The following is a 22563-nucleotide window of genomic DNA, read 5'->3' on the forward strand; positions in this document are numbered from 1 at the left end:
CAGATATCGCATACTCTGGAGAATGGTGGCAGCTATAGCTTTTTAGTCAAGCCTTTACCTGGTTCCCAGTGAAGTCAGTAACATCAAGCTCAATAGCGGGATTTTCTGTTTTGTCTGCTCACTGATTGTAGCATGCAGACCATGGCCATGTGAAAGTTTTGCATAAGTGGTCAGAAATCACAGTAACAGCAAACAAGAGAATGAAACACCTACATAGCACACACAGTGGCTCACTTCCGTAATGCTTCAGCTGCTTAGAACTGTCAGAATGAAAGAAACTCGACAGTTACCCCATTAAGAAAACTGTGGGTATCTTGTCACAGGGAAAACGCAGTCTCTGTTCTAACTGAAAAGCACTTTAGAAACATAATATAAAAGTAAGATGATACAAAGCACATTCAATGTTTAATTTCTACACGGCGAGCGAACAGGGAAAGAAACTCTACCTGTTTTATAGCTTGCTGTGCCAAGAATGCCATTTGCAATGGGCTGGGCTTTATTGCTTGCCTTGGTAGATTCTGATTTTGGGGAAATCTCATCTGTTGCGCAGGAAGAGCTGAACCATTGGACTTGGGGCTATGATTCTGAAAATGAATCAAGCGTGGAGGTGCCTGCATGAAAACAATCAAACAAACAATTCTGCAAGTCAGCTGATATCTATTCAACATTCCATTAGTTTTTACTGAGCAGCCCTTTTAAACTTCTGAAACTCTTAACAAATTAGATGCAAACAAATATTACCACAACATTTATCTGAACGATCACACAACACACTGATTTTCAATGTTAAAAACAAAACCCAGCAGATGGTTTTGAATTATTCTGATGTAATAAATGCAGATACAACACAAGAGCCAGTAAGAGTATTTCCAACTTTGAAAGTTATATGGGAGAATCACAGGTTTATGCAAAAGAGCCTTGGAAAAAAAATGATAGATGTACTTTTTAATCATTTGACAAAAATACAAAATATGTAGCTCAGCACTATGTATCTATCATTGGATACCATGATTTTTTTAATGAATAAAAATAGGCTGAGTGTGCATTTTGCCAGACAAGTTTAAAATGCCCATTTAATTCTCAGTAAATAAAATGTTCCCTAACACATTTAAATTGCCATGTGCGAAAGATTAAGCTGCCTGAAGTTATGTAACTAGACTTAATTTCTTTCTTTTTTCTTATCTTTCTTTACTTTCTCCTTCAGTGCCATGGGAAAAAGTCTTCTCTGGAAATAGTCATAACTTACCTGATGAGAAGCAGGAGGTTGTTGCATGGCTCCTGGCATTCTTGGATTTGGTAAACCCACTGGACCTGCTCTGCGTTGAGCTTGCTGTCTCTGAGCCATGACCTGTTGCTGCATGTGCTGGAGTCGGAGCTGAGCTAGGCTTATCTGCGTCGGGAACTTAGACAGCTGGTTTGAAGGCAAGCTGCCTGGTGGCTGTAAGTTTGTTTCCATCACAGGGCTTTTGGGCATATGTGGTGAGGTTTCTTTATCTTCGATTACCAAAGAACCTAGTTTAAACAAAGTAAATAAAATACCAAAATATTGCAGTTAGTAGAAATGCTTTTTTTCACAATTAGTTTCTTTCATACCATGCACTCATTGTTCATTATTATAATGTAAAGAACGGATAAACATGAAATAGAGGAGTCCTTTTATTTTGTTTGTTTCCCTGAAAATAAAATGGTTGTGTTTTATAGCAAACTGTCTTGTGCTGCAGCCTCCTCTATATGGTGGGTTCTCCTAGGAAGGTGTTCTGGTCTCTCTGGAAGAGCAAGGGAGCAAAGCTTCAATGGGAAAGAAAATCCTGATCCAATCATCTGATAAAACACATTTAACTGTATCGTAAGACTTAAAGGTATTGTGATCGTTTCTGGCCTCTGAGTCAACATCAAGGAATACTCAAACAATACCCTCAGTTGCTGCACGCCACCAATTTTAGGATGTGATGGGCACCTCCAGGAGATGTTTTATCTCCCTCCATTGTCTTAGAAGGAAATTTGACTAGATAGGTAACTTTTAGAGATTAAAGCTGGGTGAGAGGTTTTATCTGAAGAGATATATAGCGCGATTACATGAAACAGTCATGTAAAATTCTGCCCACCTCATCCAAGAAACACGAAGTCCAACTAGAACAGAGTTTGATTTGATTCAAGGGGATAGCATGCTGTTTGTACAGGAAAAGACAAAGACACTTTCTTGGTTTAAAATAGAGTGAAGTAGGGAAAGTTATGGTCCAAGACCGAGAGTTAAAAAAAATTCCGATAATCTCTGGAAGGTTGCACAACAGCTTTTCAATACAAGTGGGAGATAGACAACTCATACTCCCTTCTCTGCCAGACACTTAGGGCTGCTTCCCAGGAGCATTCACCTCAGGAGGTGCGTACACCACATGACAGTTTGACAACCCGTTACAGCAGAACTTGAAATCACACTGCCACTTCTGTCCTCATCTCGATCAGTGTCTGTGGATCCTGTGCTGTCTAGACTGGCTCATTTTGGGGTAGATTATCTGAAGGAGGAGGAAGCTTCTTGCATTCTGTATTTCTTTTTTTCATCCCAAGAGCTAAGAAGCTACGCAAGTAGCATCATTCTAGTCCCCTTTCTAGACACAGGTACAGAGGGAGTCCAGGCCAGCCAATATAGCATAGTGCAGAGCAGGGCAGAAAGTTAACATCAACAATGTTATTTTCATATTGACACTTGGTAATTTTGGTGTTGCATACATTTTAATTATGATTCTACCACATCAGTCATTAACAAAAATATTAAACATGCTAAACAAAATGGAAAAAATCTTCCAGCCCATTGCCTAATACCTTTATTAAGCCTGTAGCAGGTCTAGTCAATGTTTCCCATAAAGTGAGCAGAGAAAAATGCAAATGAATAACAATGTTTCCCATATACGGCTGAATGAAAGTCAAAATAATACTGTCAAAATAGGTGTTTTATTTTCTTTCTCCAGAAAAGGAATTACTTTGACAAAGAATGGTATTGACTGTACTACAATCAACTGTCAAACCCATACTGCACTTTCATTCTGTACTCTCCAAGTCCACTTACATTTCCAAAAGTCTTTGCAGACTTAACGTCTGTGGTATAAGGCTACTTACCCAAAGGTACTACAGAGAATGATTCCTTTCCATTATTCTAGAAAACCATGGGTTATCGTACAATTAGTGGAATTAAAACACTTTAAATGTTGTGGGTTTTTTTTCTTAAATACATTCTGAAATCCATAAGGGAGCTAGCCTAAGAGCATACAGATGCTGTCACACTGTCAGCAATATGCAGCCTGACTAGAATTCAAGCCATTCCCTAAGTAACTTGTTTCTTTATTCAGACTATTTTACTTTTTCATCAGTGGTTCTTCAATCTGGTTTATCTACAGAGATTGAACATGTTTGATCATAAATGTAACAGCCTAAAGGTTGTGATTTCTGAAACAAGATAGATAAACGTGATCTGGTTTTATCTATCACTTAGATAAACTGTTACAAGAACTCCTGTGCTAATCTATATAGGTGCCATTTCTATTGTAGCACTTCTCAGAATTTAAGGGAACATATTTCAGCAGCTCATGAAACGAACAAAAAAAAGAGCCCCAAAATCAAACACAAGAAAAAGCTCCCTCTTGACAAGCATTGTCTCAATTTAGCAGCAGCTCACAGTTACCACCACACAGCTTGACAGTTCATTTCTGGAAACAAGAGATTCACTTTCGATTCCTTTCCCAAAGAAAATTATTTACTAAGGAGGAACTTGGAGAATTTCCCTGCTACCATCCGATGTCCTGGTGTGCAGGGAAAGGAGCTTGTTTGCCTTAAAAACACTGCCGTAACACTTTCTTTCTCTGCCTTTGTGGAGAAACACACATTTGCACCTCTCTGTACATCTGTAGAGCTAACTGCACTTTCTGATGAATGGCAGAAAACGTCCCACAGGTATCTCACATGACAGAAAAAACAAGAATGCCCATCAAGCTAACAGTGGAGAGAGAAAGAAAACATAACAGCAGGCAAAAATCCTAAAAGACCTTTAAGCTTTAATTCCTGCTTCTAAGCTGATGAGCTCCTAGGATGCTTATCTCCATTAAACTCCAGGTTCTGGGATTCACCAGTATCATAAAACCCTAGCAACTTGTAGCTATAACAAAAAAAAAAGTAAAGACCACTTTGGAGACTAGATCAAAATCTATTAGGATAATGAAGATGAAGTACGTTTGCAACTTTATTAAAAACATGCTTTCTCCTGAATTCTACTCCACAACGTCAGGAAAGACAATCTAAGAGCCAGACAACTGTCAAAATGTAGTCTTTTCTTCCCTATTCTTCCCTTGATCTCAGTTCTCCAAAGCTTATTGTTCAGCATGATAAGGGAGCAAATGGAGGTTCTTGAACATACTATGCTGCTGCTATGGTTTTCAGCTTGAGAAGATGGGACTGAAGTAGAATAAAGGGCTGGAAGATGCAGAATGAGCCTGACTTCTGGAATCCTTTCTTAGGATGTGAAGTAGGGTTATAGATTGTGTTCCTTGTTTCAGAAGCCAGAAGGCACATGTATTGCCTAGGAAACTGAAAGTTGCTATTTTCACCACTGCATGTATCATTCAAGCAAGGTAAGTTTGTTAATACGTTATTTTAAGTAGTATTTATTATTAAAATTAATCACAATATATAATATTGTAATGATAATAATTGTTGTAAGTATTATTTATTAATTTAAGTATTATGAATTTTAAGTATTTATAAATAATACTTTTTCCCATACAACACACTTTAAATGTCTTCTACAGGTAAGGAAATAAATCTAACAAAGTAAACCAAGAAATGAATCATGCGGAGGTTATTTATTTTCACCAAAAAAAAAATTGCTTTCAAAATAGGATCAAGATGCCAAAGGACTAATAAAACTCTGTCATACCTAGATTGAAAATATTTTGAGCCCAGAAGCTGGGATCACAGTGAAACTGGATGGTATTGTTAGTCACTGGTGAAGCATCACACCTTGCTCGGAGAAGATACCGTAGTCGATACGTAATCTAGAACAGGAACAAACGAGATTTTTTTTCTCAGGAGCCGGAGCCATGTATCCAAACAGCATAAAAAGTCTTTAAAAAAAAGCAAAAAAAACAAAAAAAAACACAAAACAGCAAAACACAAAAAACCTCCCCCAAAAATAACAACAAAAACCCCCTGAACAAACCCCTAGAGAATTGAGGTCAAAGACAGAGAAAAATTTGTCCAAGCTACAAATAAAAGAGGTATTCTTAACATCTTTCCCCTATTCCTACAGTAATTTTAAAAAGCAATCAACCACAGTCTAAAATAAATTAATTTTTCTCCCCCGTAGAAACGCATATCCTTACACAAACTTGGTCATAACATTCAATGACTTGACCTACTTGCAAGTGAAGTACAGGTTACATAACCATTGTTTTTCCCCTCCTCCCCCCAAACCTATGGTAGCCCATTTATTTTTCTTTCAAAGAAAAGTATCTCATCTTTTCGGCAACAAGTATCATCACAGGAAATCTTCCTTGGTAATAAATTTAAGTTTTTGTCAGAGAGACAAAGAACAGATTTTATAAACTTTGTCTTTGAAAACTCAGATTCACAGATATTTCCAGACTTCCAATTCCCTGGTTCCAAAGGACCAAACTATGACTACACAAACAAAATACTCTATCAAATGCTCAGTATTTATCTAGTTCCTGAAAGAAAGTATTTCGTTGCAGTTGTATCACTAGAAATATCTAACAGAGGTACTAATTTAGTATAATACACAGCAGATACAGAAAACAAAGAGTTTGACAGTTATTTTTCCTGAATAATAGATAATTTCCTGGAAAAGTTCAAGAGACATACTTGGCAAAATCATCTTATCTGTTTAAAATGATACTAGTTATCTTTTACAAAGGAATTTTATAAGAGCTCCCAGTTTACAAGTATTTTCTTTCAATTTTAGGCAGGTCGGTTTTAGACCAGATACAAAACACATTTAGCAGGACAAGTTTTTTTCATGACCATGGAAAATTTTAAATGCACTACTGTTTTGAATATAGATTTCCTAGGATTTCTGTGTACACTACCAGAATCAAGTATACTACACTATAGAAATTCTAGTCTTTTGTGCTGTCACCAATACTGGTTGCACACAGTTCTTGCCATAGTTTGCTCCATATATTCCTCCTATTATGCACATACATATATTGTAGATAAACTAGTGACTAAACTAGTTACCTCCTGCCAGTGATACTGGTAGCTATCAGTGTTTTGTTTGTGCTAGAGGACTAGGCTGGTGTCCTAGTTTTAGCTGGGACAGTTAGCTCTTCTTTTTAACAGCTAGAAGAGCTCCGTGTTTTGGTTTTACTCAGAGGCTCGCTCTGAGAAGAACGCTGATAGCAAGCTGATGTTTGTGGTTGGACGTGAGACTCCAAGGACTTTTCAGTGTGCCGGAGTGCAGAAACACGGCGGGATAAGGGGGGAGCATAGTTGGGACAAGGGGGACACGATTCCCCTTGTGATTTGTGGTGGAACTTAAGATGGAGGGCCAAACTGGCCAATTAGTATTCCATATCATGCAGCGTCATGCCCAGTATAAAAGTGAGGGTCAGTCGGACAGAAGGGCTTTTGCGCTTTGGCTCTTTCGCCGCTTTTGCTCTTTTGCCATTGCTGCGCTGTTGCTCTATGGCCTTTTTTTCCCCTCTCTCTCCCAGTACTCCCACTCTTGGAGTACTCTCTCTCTCTCTCTCTCTGCCCCTCTCTATTTCGGGGCCTCGCGTTCGTCTGGGATTGCAGCTTCGGGACGAGACGGGCTTCGCATATGAGGGGGTGGTGAGCATCTACACTGTGTATTAAATCATCTGTATTAAATTGTTCTTATCTCAACCCACGGGTTTCCCATTTCTTCTTTAATTCTCTCCCTCATTCCTGGGGGTGGGGGAGGGGGAGTGACCGGCTGTGTGGGAGGGTCAGCCTAACCCACCACAGTCGGGAAACTGATGTCTTCTTGCAGACTTAGTGATAGGGGGATAGGTATAGGTATAAAACTATATTAGCTACTATTTCTATGGATAGGTATAGGTATAAAACTATATTATCTATTATTTCTATGGATAGGTATAAGAGTAGACACAAGACTGCATAAAACTCTGGAATACATAGCTCTGTGAAATAGCTCTGTGAAATGTTAGAAGTTATCAAATACTAATCCCTGCTGTGGAATGCTATCCAGAAAGAAGGTCGGTAAGAGAGACAAAATAAATGATGGCAAGGTTGTAACTCGTGACCCATCGGGAGAAAAACAGACAAAGAGGAGAGATAAGGACTAACAAGAACTAACATTTGTCTTCAAGCAATAACAAGTAGGAGACAGCCAGGTGTCCACTCAAGGCCAGGGAAACGGTTTGGCTCTATGGGCCCAGCCAAAACAAGAGTTTCAGAGTTTTAGGGAAGAAGTGAAAAACACATAGCGAGGAAGACCTGCGGCCTTCATCCCAAAGACCCCTGCCCACAACCACCAGGAGGCGTGTCAGGGAGGAGCCTGAGGCGGATCCTGAGGCGAGGACTATGGAAATGATCTCCCGAGAGAGAGACTGCCCTTTTGGGGAGGGGGTTATGAGTGTGTCTGTATAAATACAAGAAAACTGCTATGGCGGGTGTGCACGCTAGGAGAAGAAATCCCCCATGCACCCAGTGTTGCAATAAAGAATACCTGCTTTCTAAAACTTTAAAACGAGTCTTGGAAAGTCCAGTTTCCTTTATTATTTCCTGTATTAAATTGTTCTTATCTCAACCCACGGGTTTCCCATTTCTCCTTTAATTCTCTCCCTCATTCCTGGGGGTGGGGGAGGGGGAGTGACCGGCTGTGTGGGAGGGTCAGCCTAACCCACCACAGTCGGGAAACTGATGTCTTCTTGCAGACTTACTGTGCCATTTCCCTCAAGTACAGACATTGCCTCCTAGCTGTAACTCTGCGTTTAAGTCTGCTGGGCATTCCTCCCTCCTAGGATCAAGTGGTTGGATATGCCAGAACAGAAGTCTCACGTGCTCCTCTATGCATCAATGTTCAGGAACAGATTTTCCAGACATCCACAGACAGGTTAGCTACTCAACTCCCAAGTAACACCATCTTTCAGAAAAAAATTGGGAGTCTAAAGCTCATCTGTTGAAAAATATTTCTAATTTACTGAAGCTTTATGGGCTAGATGATCTTTTTCTTCAACTTGTTTGATTAAGAAGATTAAGATGTCTGCATCATAACTTTTCTTATTCACATAGCAGAAGTCTTTGTGGCAACACTAAGCAATTATAAACAACATGACTCAGTTTGATGCCCTTTTTCCTCTATTCAATTAAAAAATATGACTTGCTGAGGCAGTGTAAGGCAGCTCAAATGAATTTAACTACCTGAAGCAAGTTGATAAAACCAAGTAATATTCCACTATCTACTATAGCCTGCAGCATTTTAACAGCTATCAAAAAAAACCCCAAACCCCACACCACCAAAAGACAACCACCACCCCAAAAACAAACAAAAAAAACCCCCACAAAACCTCCCAGGAGGTTCTCAACTAAGCAATGAGAAAATAAAGAAAAAACTTTGTGATCCAGTTATAGAAATTGGGAAAAAAGGGATCTAGCATCTTTCCTCATCATTGCCACAGCTTTCTGCCAGCAGGCTAGTACAATCTAACTTTGTCCAACTTCTGGACAAATTATGGTCAGCTTTTCGTTTGATTTTTATTCAAGCCTTTTATGATTTCTGTTCATCATGAGCAGTCAGCTTAGCGAGACCACATGCACTCAGATCTTAAGTGTTGTTATAGCATTGAAATATTTAGCTTCATAACCATTTGCATGGACAAGCAAAAGCCTCAGCTTCATTTTTAATCAATTTTTGAAGACTTTTAGTGGAAAATGAGTCTGACAGAACATAGCAATACATTAATTTTTACATTAAAATGCTGGCTATCAGACTCTACAGTATATAAATATAATCTTTCTCTGAACTCAGAAGCGTAACGAGTACTGAAAAGAACCTCAGTGATGATGTAGGATACGCCACATTTTTCCCAGTGTTTCATGGCTGCATGGTTTTCACGCCAGAGAAAAGGAGTCGTCCCTACTTTTGCAGATCTACAACAATTCTATGGTAGTGTAGCAGGAGAGAATCATGATCAGAGAGCTAAATTTATTAGAAATATTCTGTATTTATGTTTAAGATAAACCCATAAAAAATTATATACAAATATTCCAATTAGTAGGAAGTCATTAAGAAGTCTAATTCCATAGTGTTACTGACAAGTGTGTATGTGCATATCTGCCTTATCTATTAATTAGAGACTTATCATAGTCTCTAATTAATGGAGAGAGCTATCTTCCCACCCTTACCAAGCGTTTGCTGTACAGTAGTGCTGTGCTGCTCCCACTGGAAACTGCCCATTTGGAAAAATTCATGACATGTTCCAGCTGTTTAGAGAGACCTGCCACTTCCTGCTGTTGCTGCAGAAGTTTCATCCGATGCTCTTTAGCCAGAGACTGCAAGTAGAAAAGCAAATCCAGCCAAAGGGTTCAATTTACAGCTAACAGGCAATAGCTTTCATATTTGTAATCCACAATGATCAAGTGGTTTCACTTAGCTCTTCCAAAACACACCCCTGCCTCCTGACTGCAGCTGTCAAACAGAAAAGCGAGTATACATTTATTCAAGATATCTGGACTTTCTGTGCAGATTCCCATTTTCTCTTATGACACATTTATACATATATATACATATACATGTGCCTCTCTATACACACACACACTTTTTAAAACACAATTGGAGGTAATATTTTTCTAGGTATCCATTCTAGACGATTCTTTCCTTTGATTTGCCATTGGATTGCTGAATTATGAAAAATTCTGGTGGAAAGAGTTTTCATGCATTACGCATAGAATTGACTTGCATAAGGATGGAGAAAGAAACTAGGCTCAAAGACAATCTTGATTCACAAAGCAGGGAACACAGATAATAATTACAAACAAAACAACAACCCCTCAAAAACCAAACCCTCCTCCCCTCCTCCATCAAAAACCCACTTGCTCAAATGGCTTGTGTGGGACATCTCTCCACTCTGTAATTGTGATAGGACATGCACAGGTGGCTAAAGCTAGAAATTGATTTTATTTTAAAGTGAATACGCACACACACAAAAAAATCTAAAACGGACATTTTTGTTACTTGTGATAGAAATGAAATTACCTCCAACTGATGCAGCAGAGCTTTTCCCTTTTTGTTTATTTCTACCATGAGTGTAAATATGGCAACTTTAATATCCTGTTCCACCTGCTTTTGATTCTGATTCACTTCAAGAATTCTGTAAGTAGACAGTATAGAAAAGAATATTCTTTAGGTCACTAACCCAGCCTCCAAACAGTATAAAAATAACCACTCTACTCTGTTGCTGAGACTACAATATATTTCGGTCACATGTACCAATAATACATACACCATCAGATACTTATAGTCAGGAAAATTACTGGGAGAAATAGGAAGAGCACATACCAGTGATGATAAAATTAATTAACTGGTGGCAAATTCTAATGCTGTAAGTCTGTAAAATTACTGACATCTGCCACTGATAAAAATTAAATGCTCATTGCAATTGAAATTCTCAATTTTTAATTGTCCAGCACATTTCTGGAATGGTCCGTGGCAATCAAAACTGTTTAAGTCTAATTTCCATCTAAGGTAGAATGGTCCACCAGAAACAAAAATAAATAGATTTTCTAATTCAGCTATTTCAACAATAGTACTCGAAGTCATAACAGCAAAGCATAATCTTATATTGTGAAAACCACTCCTGCTAAGATGCAAGGGAGAATAACCACTCAGATGCACCAAAGAAGAGAAGGGTGTCTGCTGTTTTTTTCTATCTCCATCATCCTCCAAGACAGGCAGAGGGGAAGAGTTCAAGTTGCACTCAGCATCCTGAGCTGCGTTGAATCTTCCTGGGTGCTGAAGGAGCAGCCACAAAGGCCTACTGCAGTATGCGTTATACAGATTTATTTCTCTCCTCGGTTTGGAGTACCGAGTGAATAAAGCCCCAAGCATGAAAGCATTACATAAATCCTCAAACGTGTCACAAGCATTATGAAAACATGAGTCATAACCTTTCACTTTCCAAGAGGGATCTACACTAAGAAAATAAGTGTGCTGATGGTGGGCAAGAACATAAGACTGCCTTCTACAATCTTTACTGCGTAAGTTTTTTTGTTGCACCCAAGCTATTGCTGCCCGTTAAATCCACAGGCTGAGCAGAAGAGTTATCTAACACAACCAAGTACATTCAACAGGCAACAGTCACCATGGAAAACTGAAGACTTTAGAATTTCTCTTTCTGGAAGGATAAAAGGACAGAGGAACAAAATGCACTAATCTAAACATTTCGAGAAATTACAGTGTATATAAAGTTGCCCTCTTCTGTGTCAGTTTTAACCTCCAAATCTGATACGTACCTGTTTTGGATCTGCTTCCCTGTATATTTTATGTACTTGGTCTTCTCCATCAATTTGGTGATTAGTGTCTCAATGATCACTTTCTGGTTCTGAAAAGCTTCTTCTATAAACTGGTACCTGTAGTAAATAACAGTGAGTATTTACACATGCAAAAGGTGTGATATAAAGCAGAGTGCCTTACAAAAGACTTCATTAATTGAAGAAAGATGCTGCTCAAGTCCAAAATTTAACTGACATCATGGAGGTATATGCCAGCAAATGCTGATATAGTTTATTTATAGTATATTTGAATTTATAGTATATTTCCTGTAATTTTTATTTTGTTAAATATGAAGGGATATTGTGTGACCACAGCTTAATATTAAGAAAAGAAAAATTAATATTGTGCTGTAGTCATCACTTTGTAAGTGAAAGTGTGTGTAAGCTATTACTTCATGCAAGATAAGGATGCAGAAACAGAAGAAAGAAGAGAGATCGCTGAGTCAGTAGAAGTCAGCAACATTTTAAATCAAGGAATTGAAATCATCAACAACTTGAGGAAAAAAAAGAAGTGGCACATTCTGAAAGGGATATAAATCCTAAGAAAAGGAGAATCAAAGAGGACGACTGCAACTCTGAAGGAGCAAGGTTTAGGCTGTTCCAAGGAGTAACAGTGGCCAACACTTCTCCATCTATTGATGTTCACCTGATCAGACAAGCAAGTTCTTAGAGTGGTTGCATCAGGTATAGTGAGCATATTAATACTTAACCTAAGAGTACATCTGTCCCAGGCCACTACTCTATGTGTGAGCCAGCAAGATTATTGTGTTGTACTCAGACGTTGTATATACTTCTGCTTCTCAGCTTCTGTGGTCAGTAAGAGATGACCAAAGAACAGTAACCCAAAGATTTGAGTTTTATAAATAGTGTTGTCTAAGTACAGTACAGCCAAACTTTAGGTTTACTCTTCCTTTTAAAGGGCTCTTCACAGAAAAAAATGCCCATTTCCTCTGTTCTGAAATTGTTTGGTAATCTTCCATTATATAATCATCTTGTTGAAGGACAAATGGAGAAATTGCACATAAGTGTACAGTTGCATAACCAGCCCTCGTGTTTTCTAAGGACTCTCTGAAGAGCTGCATAGCAACAAATTCTACCCAAATAATTTGACAGTAAAGAAAGGTCTTAAATCACTAGATTAAAAACTGGAAGAATTAGGTTTTATGCTAAACTATCATACACTCGTAGAATCATAGAATGGTTAGAGCTGGAAGGGACCTCAAAGATCATCTAGTTCCAACCCCCCTGCCATGGGCAGGGAAACCCTCCACTACACCAGGTTGCCCAAAGCCTCATCCAACCTGGCCTTGAACTCATCAGCCACACTCTTTTGGATACAACCTCTGTTCACCTGTGGGCTTCATTTCCAAGCAGAAAATTTTATTTTGCACTTTTTTCACCTGACTCTTATTCCCTACAGCTAGAGCTACAATCAACTTCAAGCTATCTTCCTCCAAGTGAGTGGCATAAAACATATACTTTGTTTTGATACCTGTGCTCTTTGTGTTCTAGTAACTGACAGTCTCGGCAGGTCAACTTGTCACAGGTTTCACAATACAACTTCAGCTGCTCCTTTTTGTGGTAAGGGCAAAACACAGGTCGCTGACTGGTCACACCAACTGCCTCTGTTGAATAAAGGAAGATGTCAGTCCAGTCTCTTGAAATGATTAAAGATTTGCATTCTTCTGCTTTCCTTACCATATTCCTCACCTGGATGCTAGAAGTGTGTATCAGGCCACCTAATCAAGAACAAAACTGCTGTAAGCTCAAACTGTAAGGTCTCACTCCTGATCAAGCATGGAGCTAACACCCTCTCTCCTGGGAAACGTCTAGAGTCTATTTTACCATAACTTAATACGGCCCTACAAAACTATTTACAAAAGGAGTAGCCAGTACTGTTGCAGTTGCAAAAGACATTGCACAACCTTTCTTAAATGAAAATGAGATTGCTGACTTAATTCGTTGCTGTCTTCTCTCTCAGCCAAATGAGTGAAAGGCAGTTTGAGAATATCAAGACACAAGTGTTCAAAAGTGTAAAACGTACAGAATACAATAACCAGAAGTTACTAACATCCCTTCAGGACCCCATTCTAAATGGGTGAGAAGTCTCACTTCAGTTTCTAGTGAGCAAATACCAAAGAGCATAGGAAACACCACCAGATGATAGAACTGAAATCTGTTCTTTAAACAATTTAACCGACGAAGTCTAATTTCTTATGTGTTCATGAGGATTATGTGGCTTCTACTGAAAACTGGCTTCACACTGCAGTCCATCCTTCACTGCAGATCAATAAGGTCTCTTTTCCATGTACATTAATTTACTTATTTTCATGAAAGTTATTTTCAGATCTATATCCTTCAGTGAAAAATCTTTGAAACTGACCAGCAGACTTGGAGGAGGCATAAATGCACAGAGAGCATTCCTACCACCAAGTCATATTCAGCATAATGATCAAGACACTTTTACCCACTACTTTTGTCCTCTCCTGAAAATACACTCAGTATTCACTTTTGATTAAGCACATCTCAAAGTGGGATACAGACTATAGCATATATCTCCAAAGTATCAAACTGGAAGCTACCCTTTGAGCAATAAGGATTACAGAAGTGAGAGTCCGCATTACATATAAAATTCACAAGACTAGATATGGTGGAATGAAAATACATATATATTAGAATACATATAAAAATATATAATAATTTATAAAAAATAATTTATATATATACAGGATAAATCATGCAAGTCCAATGAACTTATTAGAACGAGTAGAATGTTTGTCAGTATCCTATTATGTTTATAATTGTCCTACAATGTCACTAAAAGACAAGGCACAATGGGAATAAACCGAAACAAGAGAGTTCTCAATGAATAAAAGTACAACCTTTTTTACCATGAGAATAGTCAAGATTTCTCAGAAAGGCTGTACTGTAGATCATGTCGATCGTTGTTGGTTCTCAAGGCCCAAATGGATAAAGCCCTGAGCAACTTGATCTGATCTTATAGCTGACTGCTTTAAGCAGGATGCTGGACTAGATGAACTCCTGAGGTCCCTTCCAACCTGAATTATCATAGATCCTACTGAGAAAAAACATCCCAATTCATAACATACTTCCCTTTAATGTCTAAGGCAAAACATTTCAAACTTAAAATATACTTAGCTAAAAGGTGAATTCTGGCATGCTTTATTGCTAACAGAGCATGCTTTATTATCAGAGTGCTGAAAAAATATAATCTATTAGTGCTCCTTTGGCTGTAGCATGTGACAGTAAAGTTAATATAAACCATTTGGTAGACCTCTAGAGAAACTAGAGGAGCCAAATGCATAAAGAAGTATTTTCTGCAGCTGATCTCTGAAGTCTAGACAACAATTTGCAATCATTCCAGGTGAAAGATAAAATCTATGTGTATTTATTGGTTTAAAACACTTCGCATAAAAATCATATGAAATACTAGTCTATAGGGTTTCTTACCACTATGAAGCGTATCTGACAGAAAAACTTGACAGAAAAATGTCTATCATACCCCCAGCCATGACAAAGTCTCCCTTTCCAGTAGCTACGTTCTAATGCATCTAATGCCTAAAATAAAGTTTTCTCTTTTGTTAGCTGGATCATTTAAGAGATCCACTTAGATGGAGAGCAGCCAAAGAAACACCAGAATTGGATCAAATGGTTGCAGCCTTCAACAATTAAACTGAAATAAGTAACTGGAAGGGAGGAAACTATTAAAACATATCCATTACTAACCAGTAAAATAGTGTAGTTCCACTAATTAAGATGCACCAAAAAGTTATAACGAATCTGTTATTTTACATTTACAAGGATTAAGGAATACAATTTTTGAAATTTATCACTTCAAAAAGAAATGTGATAGCCTAATACATTTTTCAATGCAGACACATATTCTTTATGAAATTATAAATCAAGTGTGTTACCTGGAGATACTTCCTCTTTCTGTCTTACTGTATGATCCTTTGTGAATTTAACCCTCTGGTGAGCTCTGATGCAGGTCTTGCACAACCATTCTACACATTCCACACAAAAGCCATTAGCCTCTGCATTGTCTTCACAGCTTGTGCAGACCTGACATGAGGAAGAAAAGGTAGCTATCAAAATAAGTATGGAGTACACATATAAGCTATTGTTCACATACAATCAGTGCACCTTCCCAGTTTTCCAAAAACTGTCCAATGAGAACAGAAAACTGCTGGCGGTACAGGAACACTATAAATAACTGCATAAAAGCAACTGAATGTGACTTTTCAAAGAAAGTAGTCATTTTATCAGTGTTACTCTAAAATCTTTACTGGATGTGATAAAAGTCAAACCATTACTTTCTGCCTGACACTTCACCCTTAGAAGCCGTACAACGTTTACTATATCCAATATGCTCTGCTGAAATATTTACTAAAGACAGAACACAATCAGCACTGCTCTGATTTTAGAAGCCTCCCTCAGTTCACACAGAAGCTTTAATTTTAGTTTCTGTTCACCTGTTTAGAGTTTCAGGAAGTACACACAGGGTTCTTTTCAAGAATCTCTGCATCACCACTAAAGACAATATTCCAGTTAAGCTTATCAGTAAAGCTAACCTAGAACAGATTTGCAATCAATGCATAATAATTTTCAAACTGTGGCCTGTTAATTCCTGGGGCTCTTTGGCCTATACCCAAGAGATCTAAAAAAATCCAAAACAAAACAAAAAAAAATAAGGAAAACAAACCTGACAGGAGACCAAAACCTCTCTGCACAGAGTCAATATATACACAAGAAAATACTCCTATGGATTCACAATTTGAACAACAGGTCAGAAACTATGAACAAGGAACACCACCACTTCACATGTTCATAACATTAGTTCATTTTTAACTCCTCCTTTACAATATCTCTGAGTCATACCTTCAAGGAGTTTTTCATGGTAAAAATAACGAACATGTTTATGCAGATACTTGTTTAGGTAACTATCATCCAATTCTATCAACGTTTAGCACCACTGCAAACAAAAACCTCAAGACATCTGAAGATTGCTATATCCTACAGATTCCTCTGATAGAATTTTGCTAGCAGGAGCAACAAGGAGAAAATTTTAGTTTAGCTTTCAGTTTGATTTAAAAAAAAAAAAATCCAACTTCTGCACTCCCACAAGATAAATATAGATTAAGCTAAAGAGGAAGCAAATATTTATATCCTATGTAGATAGAGAATATATATGTAGAGTTATGTCCCAGTTTCCCCTTCAAGAAAAAGAGGAAAATTAGCACAAAACTTGCCTTAGGCCACAAAGCAAGTTACTGACAGAACTGGAATTTGAACATAGGAGTTCCAGATTCCCAATGCTATGCTTATTCTTCTGGATCATGTTGCCTCTCAAAGCAAAGAGCTTCTGAGAAATTAAGTTACAACACAAGAGTTGTTGACCCCTCTTGTTGTCACCTGGAGTTTGAAGCAACTCCTTTTCATTAAAGGTGACCTGCAAAGGAAAAAAAATTGGGCTTGTGCCTCTTTTTCTCCTTCTTCACAAAAAGTGGGCCTAAAAGTTTTACTTTTAAAAATCTTCTTAACATTTTTTTATCTTCTGCATGGTTTTTCTTTTTCTTCTTCTTTTTACAATAAAAATTCTAGTCCTATCCAGACTAGTTGACTAGGGAGAAATATCAAAGTCAGGACATCATATAAGAAAAGTCAAGAAAATGGAAGTAGAGCAATCAAAGGAAGTGAATTGTGATCAGGAAATTGACATTTTTTACTTACTCTTAACCCTTAATTTCAATCACATTTTGCAAAAAAGAAGTATCCTTAAGGACTCAGCATAGCTTCTTGGAAAAAAAAATTAGAACAAGTAAGTATCACTGAGGCATTACTTCAATGTTACATCTTCTCTGGCAGGAACTCCCATGAAAGAAATTTCCTTCCTTGTCCTTTGCCTCCTCAGGTGTGTCAGTGCAACCCTCTGCAAGACTGTGGTGTAAAACCGGATTGATTACACCCTTGTAGCCCCAGGATCAGTTACATCAGCAGGGCTGACTGGCCAGTGAACTACTGCAGGATGAGAAAGAAGTTTCCAAATCAGTCTTGTTGCCAAAGAGGTATCATCACACTATGCTCCCAGATACCCAGAGGTGCTTTTGCAAATTAGAGAATAAGAGATTAGATATTTGTTTTTCTAATGTAAAAAAATCCAACAGTGAAAACAAAATAAGCAAAAGAAAAACCAGTAACAGAAAGGTTTTCAGGCATTCTTTAAGCCTGTTGTGGTTTAACCTAGCAGGCAGCTAAACATCACACTGCCGTTCACTCGCTTACCCCCTCAGTGGGATGGGGAGAGAATAATAAAAAAAAAAAAGTAAAATTTGTGGGTTGACATAAAGACGGTTTAATAGGACAGAAAAGGAAGAGGAGAGGAAATAATAATAATAAAAAATAGTATTAATAATAGAATATACAAAATAAGCAATGCACAATGCCAATTGCTCACCACCTGCCAACTGACACTCAGCCAGTTCCCGAGCAGCAGCCCCACCCCCGGCTAACTTCTCTCCTGTTTATATACTGAGCATGATGTCATATGGTATGGAATATCCCTTTGGCCCATTTGAGACAGCTGTCCTGGCTATGCTCCCTCCCAGCTTCTTGTGCACCTCCTCACTGGCAGAGCATGGGAAGCTGAAAAGTACTTGATTTAGTGTAAACACTTCTTAGCACCAACTAAAACATCAGTGTGTTATCAACATTATTCTCATACTAAATCCAAAACACAGCACTATACCAGCTACTAGGAAGAAAACTAACTCTGTCCCAGCCGAAATCAGGATGAAGTCAAAGTCGCAAAACAAAGAAAAAAAAAAAAAAAAGAAAAAGGCAGGAACTCGATCTAAAAAAAAAACCCCCAAAATTAAAAAAAAATAAACCAACAAAAAATCCACAACAGCCTTTCCAGGTCACCTTTAGCGAACTTAGGCAGATAAACTTGCTATGTGCCAGGGCATTTAACTAAGTCCAAAGGATTTCAGAAGTTATTCATTCCTTCTAGATTTCAAGATCTATTGTCTATTTTCTTTTTACAATATGCTTTAGATTTTCTCAACTGGCTGACCTGCTATAGTTGGAAGGAAATGAAGATTGTGATTCAATAACCAATAATCAGGTGCTGCGAAATGAACTGAAATTCCTCCCTTTGTAGTCCAAAAATATGTATTCGAACTTCATAGTCTTCAAAGCCACTAAGTGGAAGAGAGACAGATTTCTAAAATTTTTCATACACATCATAACGCATGCTGTCAAAACAGTTGTGTCTTCTAGGTAGAAACTAGATTTGCTTCTACCACTTCTTACTGGAAACATGCATTTTCAGATATAGCTTGGATTATGCTAGAACTCCTAATTATTAGAGTAAGTCATATAGCTAAAGTACATGGAAGTACAATTATTGCAAATGTTTGCTATACTCTTACAAAACCTAAGACTTATTTCACTTTTATTTTTGTGACTCATACAAGCAGTGCTTCAGTGATTTCAAAGAAAACTCTCCCTAGTTAATCTGTAAGACTTTATTCTGGTTAGACAGATATTTATCTTTAATTGAGTTTTCCTTGTAATTATATTTAATTCAGTTACTAGTTTTAGTATTTATAACCCCGGGAAGCATTCACTCAGCCTTCATTCAAATTTAATGAAAGCTGAAATTACTCAGCATGTTGCAGGTAACTACTATTTTTTTCTGTTGTAAAAGCTTGTTTATTTACTTAAAAACAGATTTACATGCAAGACTTGAGGTAACAGAGCTTTCTTCTCAGCTACTGTAGTAACTAACTACTCTTCCAATTAAATATACTTTGAGTATTAAAGAGATTAAATAAGCAAGAAAAGGTTTCTGAGTTTTCAAGGAAGAGAACTAAGCAGTCCAGAGGAATACTCAGTGAACTAATGTTCCAAACTTCACCACTGTAAATTAGATGCAATGATTTCCCCTATTGGATCCAAAAAACATCGGTCTTTTGGCACACACAAAATCAACAAACGTGTCTTTTGGGACATTCTCCCCTACATGTAACTCTAAATACGAACCACATGCTGATACTTCAAAACACATAAACCCTAACCGACATATCCTCCTTTCCCCAACATCCCATCAACAGCTGCCTCTCTTCCAGGCACAACAAAACCATACTGTGGCTCTTCTTGAGTCTATGACCCACTGTCCTAAACCAGTGGCTTTCAAAAACGTATTGGCCACAGCCACAGCTTTGATAAGCTATTTAGCACACTAGTTCTTCTTTGGAAGAATACATAGTAGCTACTCTGGCACCATACAAAGCCAGAGAAACTTTTTTTGTTCTAAATTGTCTTCATTAATTGCTCTATTATGCCAGTCAGACTTGCTGTCTTAGTATCCAGATTTAGCATCAGATCTAAACTTGTACCTTGTTTTGTTACTACATTCTAATATCCTACATAAAGCCCAACTGTTCTTCATTCCTGCTACAATATTTAAAACTCTGTAACTGATAAAGATACAGAAAGTGTTCTTACTATCAAAAATATTTTTACACATGTCGATTTTTGGACACATAAGCTATGAGGATTAGGACCTTGACTAAAATGCACTACAGGCTCAACATGCTGCAGCAACGTCAATGTTGTCACTGTCATATTCTCTTCTGCATCAGTCTCACACTTCTCATTTTCACTTTCATGGCTTTGCACACACGTTAAACAATTTCTTTCTGTCAAGTTCCTAAATTTGCCTCGCTTGTCTACCCTTTAGGCTTATTCAAACATAGCACTGGCTTCAGTAACATGTCTTGGGTTTGAGGTCCTTTCCACTCAGTCTTATGAATCAAGAGTAGTTAATTTTTATTTTCAAACGTCTCTTCAGCATCCTATAGTTTTGTCAAGTCTTTCAATAAATCACGTGAAAAAAAAATATAAAGGATCTGCTCTTTCGAAGTATTTATGTCCTAGTTGCCCACAATCTACAAATCACTTCCACAAAGATCACAACCGCATTTCCCATCAGTCTCTTTTCTTCTAGAAAACTTTCTACGCTAATACCCAGCACAAAATCCTTAACGCTCTCTTTAACGCTAGCCAGGAAAGCCCTTCTGGAACACATACTAGGGATTTACGCTTTCTTTACACTTACTTCTTTTGCTCCTCAAGTTTTCGGTAGCAATTGCTAGAAAGCACAGCTACGTAAGTAGGGTACTGAACTGCCAAAATCAGGCTCAGACAAGGTAAACATGATTTTCAATAGACTAACGAGTTCCAGTTACTTTTCTTACCCTGCAAGGTCAGGCTTCATGAAATGCCATTCACTCTTACAGTTTTAATTCAATATGCTAAAACTATTTTAAATCTGAAACAACGAAACATTGACTTTGAAAGTAGGTTTTTGCAGTCTCTCTTGAATTGGAATAAACTAATCTTTCCTGACAACACACATATACAGGCTAGTCATAGATAGGGACCAGTGGTTCTAAGCCACAACATCACTTATGCAGAACCCATGAATTGCCTCTAATTCTAATGCCTTAAACATCCTACTAAAGCTGCCAAACTAACCATCTCAGTAGAAAATTTCTACAAAATAGCCAAAGTTTTTGACAGAATTTGGATGATCTCTGATCCAATGTTTCCTGCAAGACTCAGTATCTTTTCCACTGTAATTCCTCTGATCTGTTGCATACCTTGCTACTGGCAATTTTTCTTTCTTTTCGCTTTGCTCCTTCAAAGGCAAAACAAGATAGGCCTATTAGAAGGATGCATCATCCTTAAACCTCACAACATTCCCCAACAAGACACTGATCTGTTTAACTATTATTGAGTTAACTTTGCTGTTCCACAACAGAAAGCTTTATAGAATGGTGTAGCTTTTTTTTATGGTTTCAATGTCAAAGGACAAAGAAACATCCAAAAAGCTTCACTATCATACCAAAATAAATCTATTCAAACAAAACAGAACTGCACATCATTCATCTCCAAGAGGCAAGGTACATGCTCACTTAGGAAGCATCTAAAAAAACATCTAGCTCCATCTTTAAAAAAAAAAAAAAAGTCAGCAGAAAAGCACATGAATGTACTACTCTGGTGGGTCAGCAAAATCTGCTGTTTGCCTTCAACTGCTGCAGCAAGTACGCTGAGTTCAGCCAAGGAACTTAGCTGAAGAACTGACATGCTTTCTGAATTGCAAGCCTGCTGATTTTTGTTAAGGAGAGAGAGAAACAAATATGTAATGGAAGAGTAAGATAGATGTATGAGAAGGGAACTAAGGAAACACAAATGCTTTGAAAAATCGTCCTGAAATCTGCTTATACCACTCAACAATGGATGATTCCAAACCAGCTGCTGAAATAAGTGGAATTTCTCTGTATCTCTCTCCAGCAGATCAAGATCAGAAGGTAAACAAAAAAGACATCTCCTTCAATTTCAAGGAAGTGCCTGACTTACCCTGACCTCACTGAGTTTCGTGGATACTCCCAACTTCTGATACCCTACGATCCATGGAAGTATACCCAATTTTACATGATTATGACCAACCTTAAGAATATAAAGAACTCTTCTTGAATTTTCCATTTCTTATAAGTCTCAAAGGCCTCAATTCCTCACTTAACTTTCACAGAAAGCAGAAAAATTTTGAGAGGGAAAGAAGGAGGAGGAGGAGCGGAAGACAAAATAAAAAAAAAGACTTTGTCACTAAACCCAGGAAAAATAATTCTACTTTTATGACCACTCCTCAAAGCAATATCTTAAAGGACTTGTTATACAACTAAACAGAGACTATGGCATAGGTCCAAAAAGAAAATAAATCAGGACTGCTTCTGCATAAGAGAGGTATTTGTTATCTTGCTTCTCGTCTTAATTTTAAAGTCAATAAAAAAATTATGATCAAATTTTCAGTGCAACAGGGATTATTAATTTTCTCAGTCTTACTGGTAGAGTATTGAGAGACTTAGTGTAAATCTCGTAACAATCTCCAAAACTCAGATGTTTTTATTCCTGCAACATCAAGGGGGAAAAGAAACA

The 22563-nt window shown here is 37.7% G+C and overlaps 1 protein-coding gene across 1 annotated transcript in view; it reads right to left on the reverse strand.

Moving 5' to 3' along the window:
* Positions 1-22563, reverse strand: part of TRIM24 (tripartite motif containing 24) — a 72340-nt gene that overhangs the window by 17596 nt on the left and 32181 nt on the right. The window contains exons 3-10 of the mRNA XM_086611174.1: positions 15477-15624; positions 13034-13166; positions 11503-11619; positions 10247-10361; positions 9397-9543; positions 4925-5042; positions 1247-1512; positions 447-611 (exon numbers count right to left, since the gene is read on the reverse strand). Coding sequence (XP_086467300.1) covers positions 447-611; positions 1247-1512; positions 4925-5042; positions 9397-9543; positions 10247-10361; positions 11503-11619; positions 13034-13166; positions 15477-15624 — 1209 coding nt within the window. The remainder of the gene's footprint in view (positions 1-446; positions 612-1246; positions 1513-4924; positions 5043-9396; positions 9544-10246; positions 10362-11502; positions 11620-13033; positions 13167-15476; positions 15625-22563) is intronic.

This window comes from Tauraco erythrolophus, chromosome 4 (assembly GCF_009769465.1).
Source record: "Tauraco erythrolophus isolate bTauEry1 chromosome 4, bTauEry1.pri, whole genome shotgun sequence".
Taxonomy (NCBI): Eukaryota; Metazoa; Chordata; class Aves; order Musophagiformes; family Musophagidae; genus Tauraco; species Tauraco erythrolophus.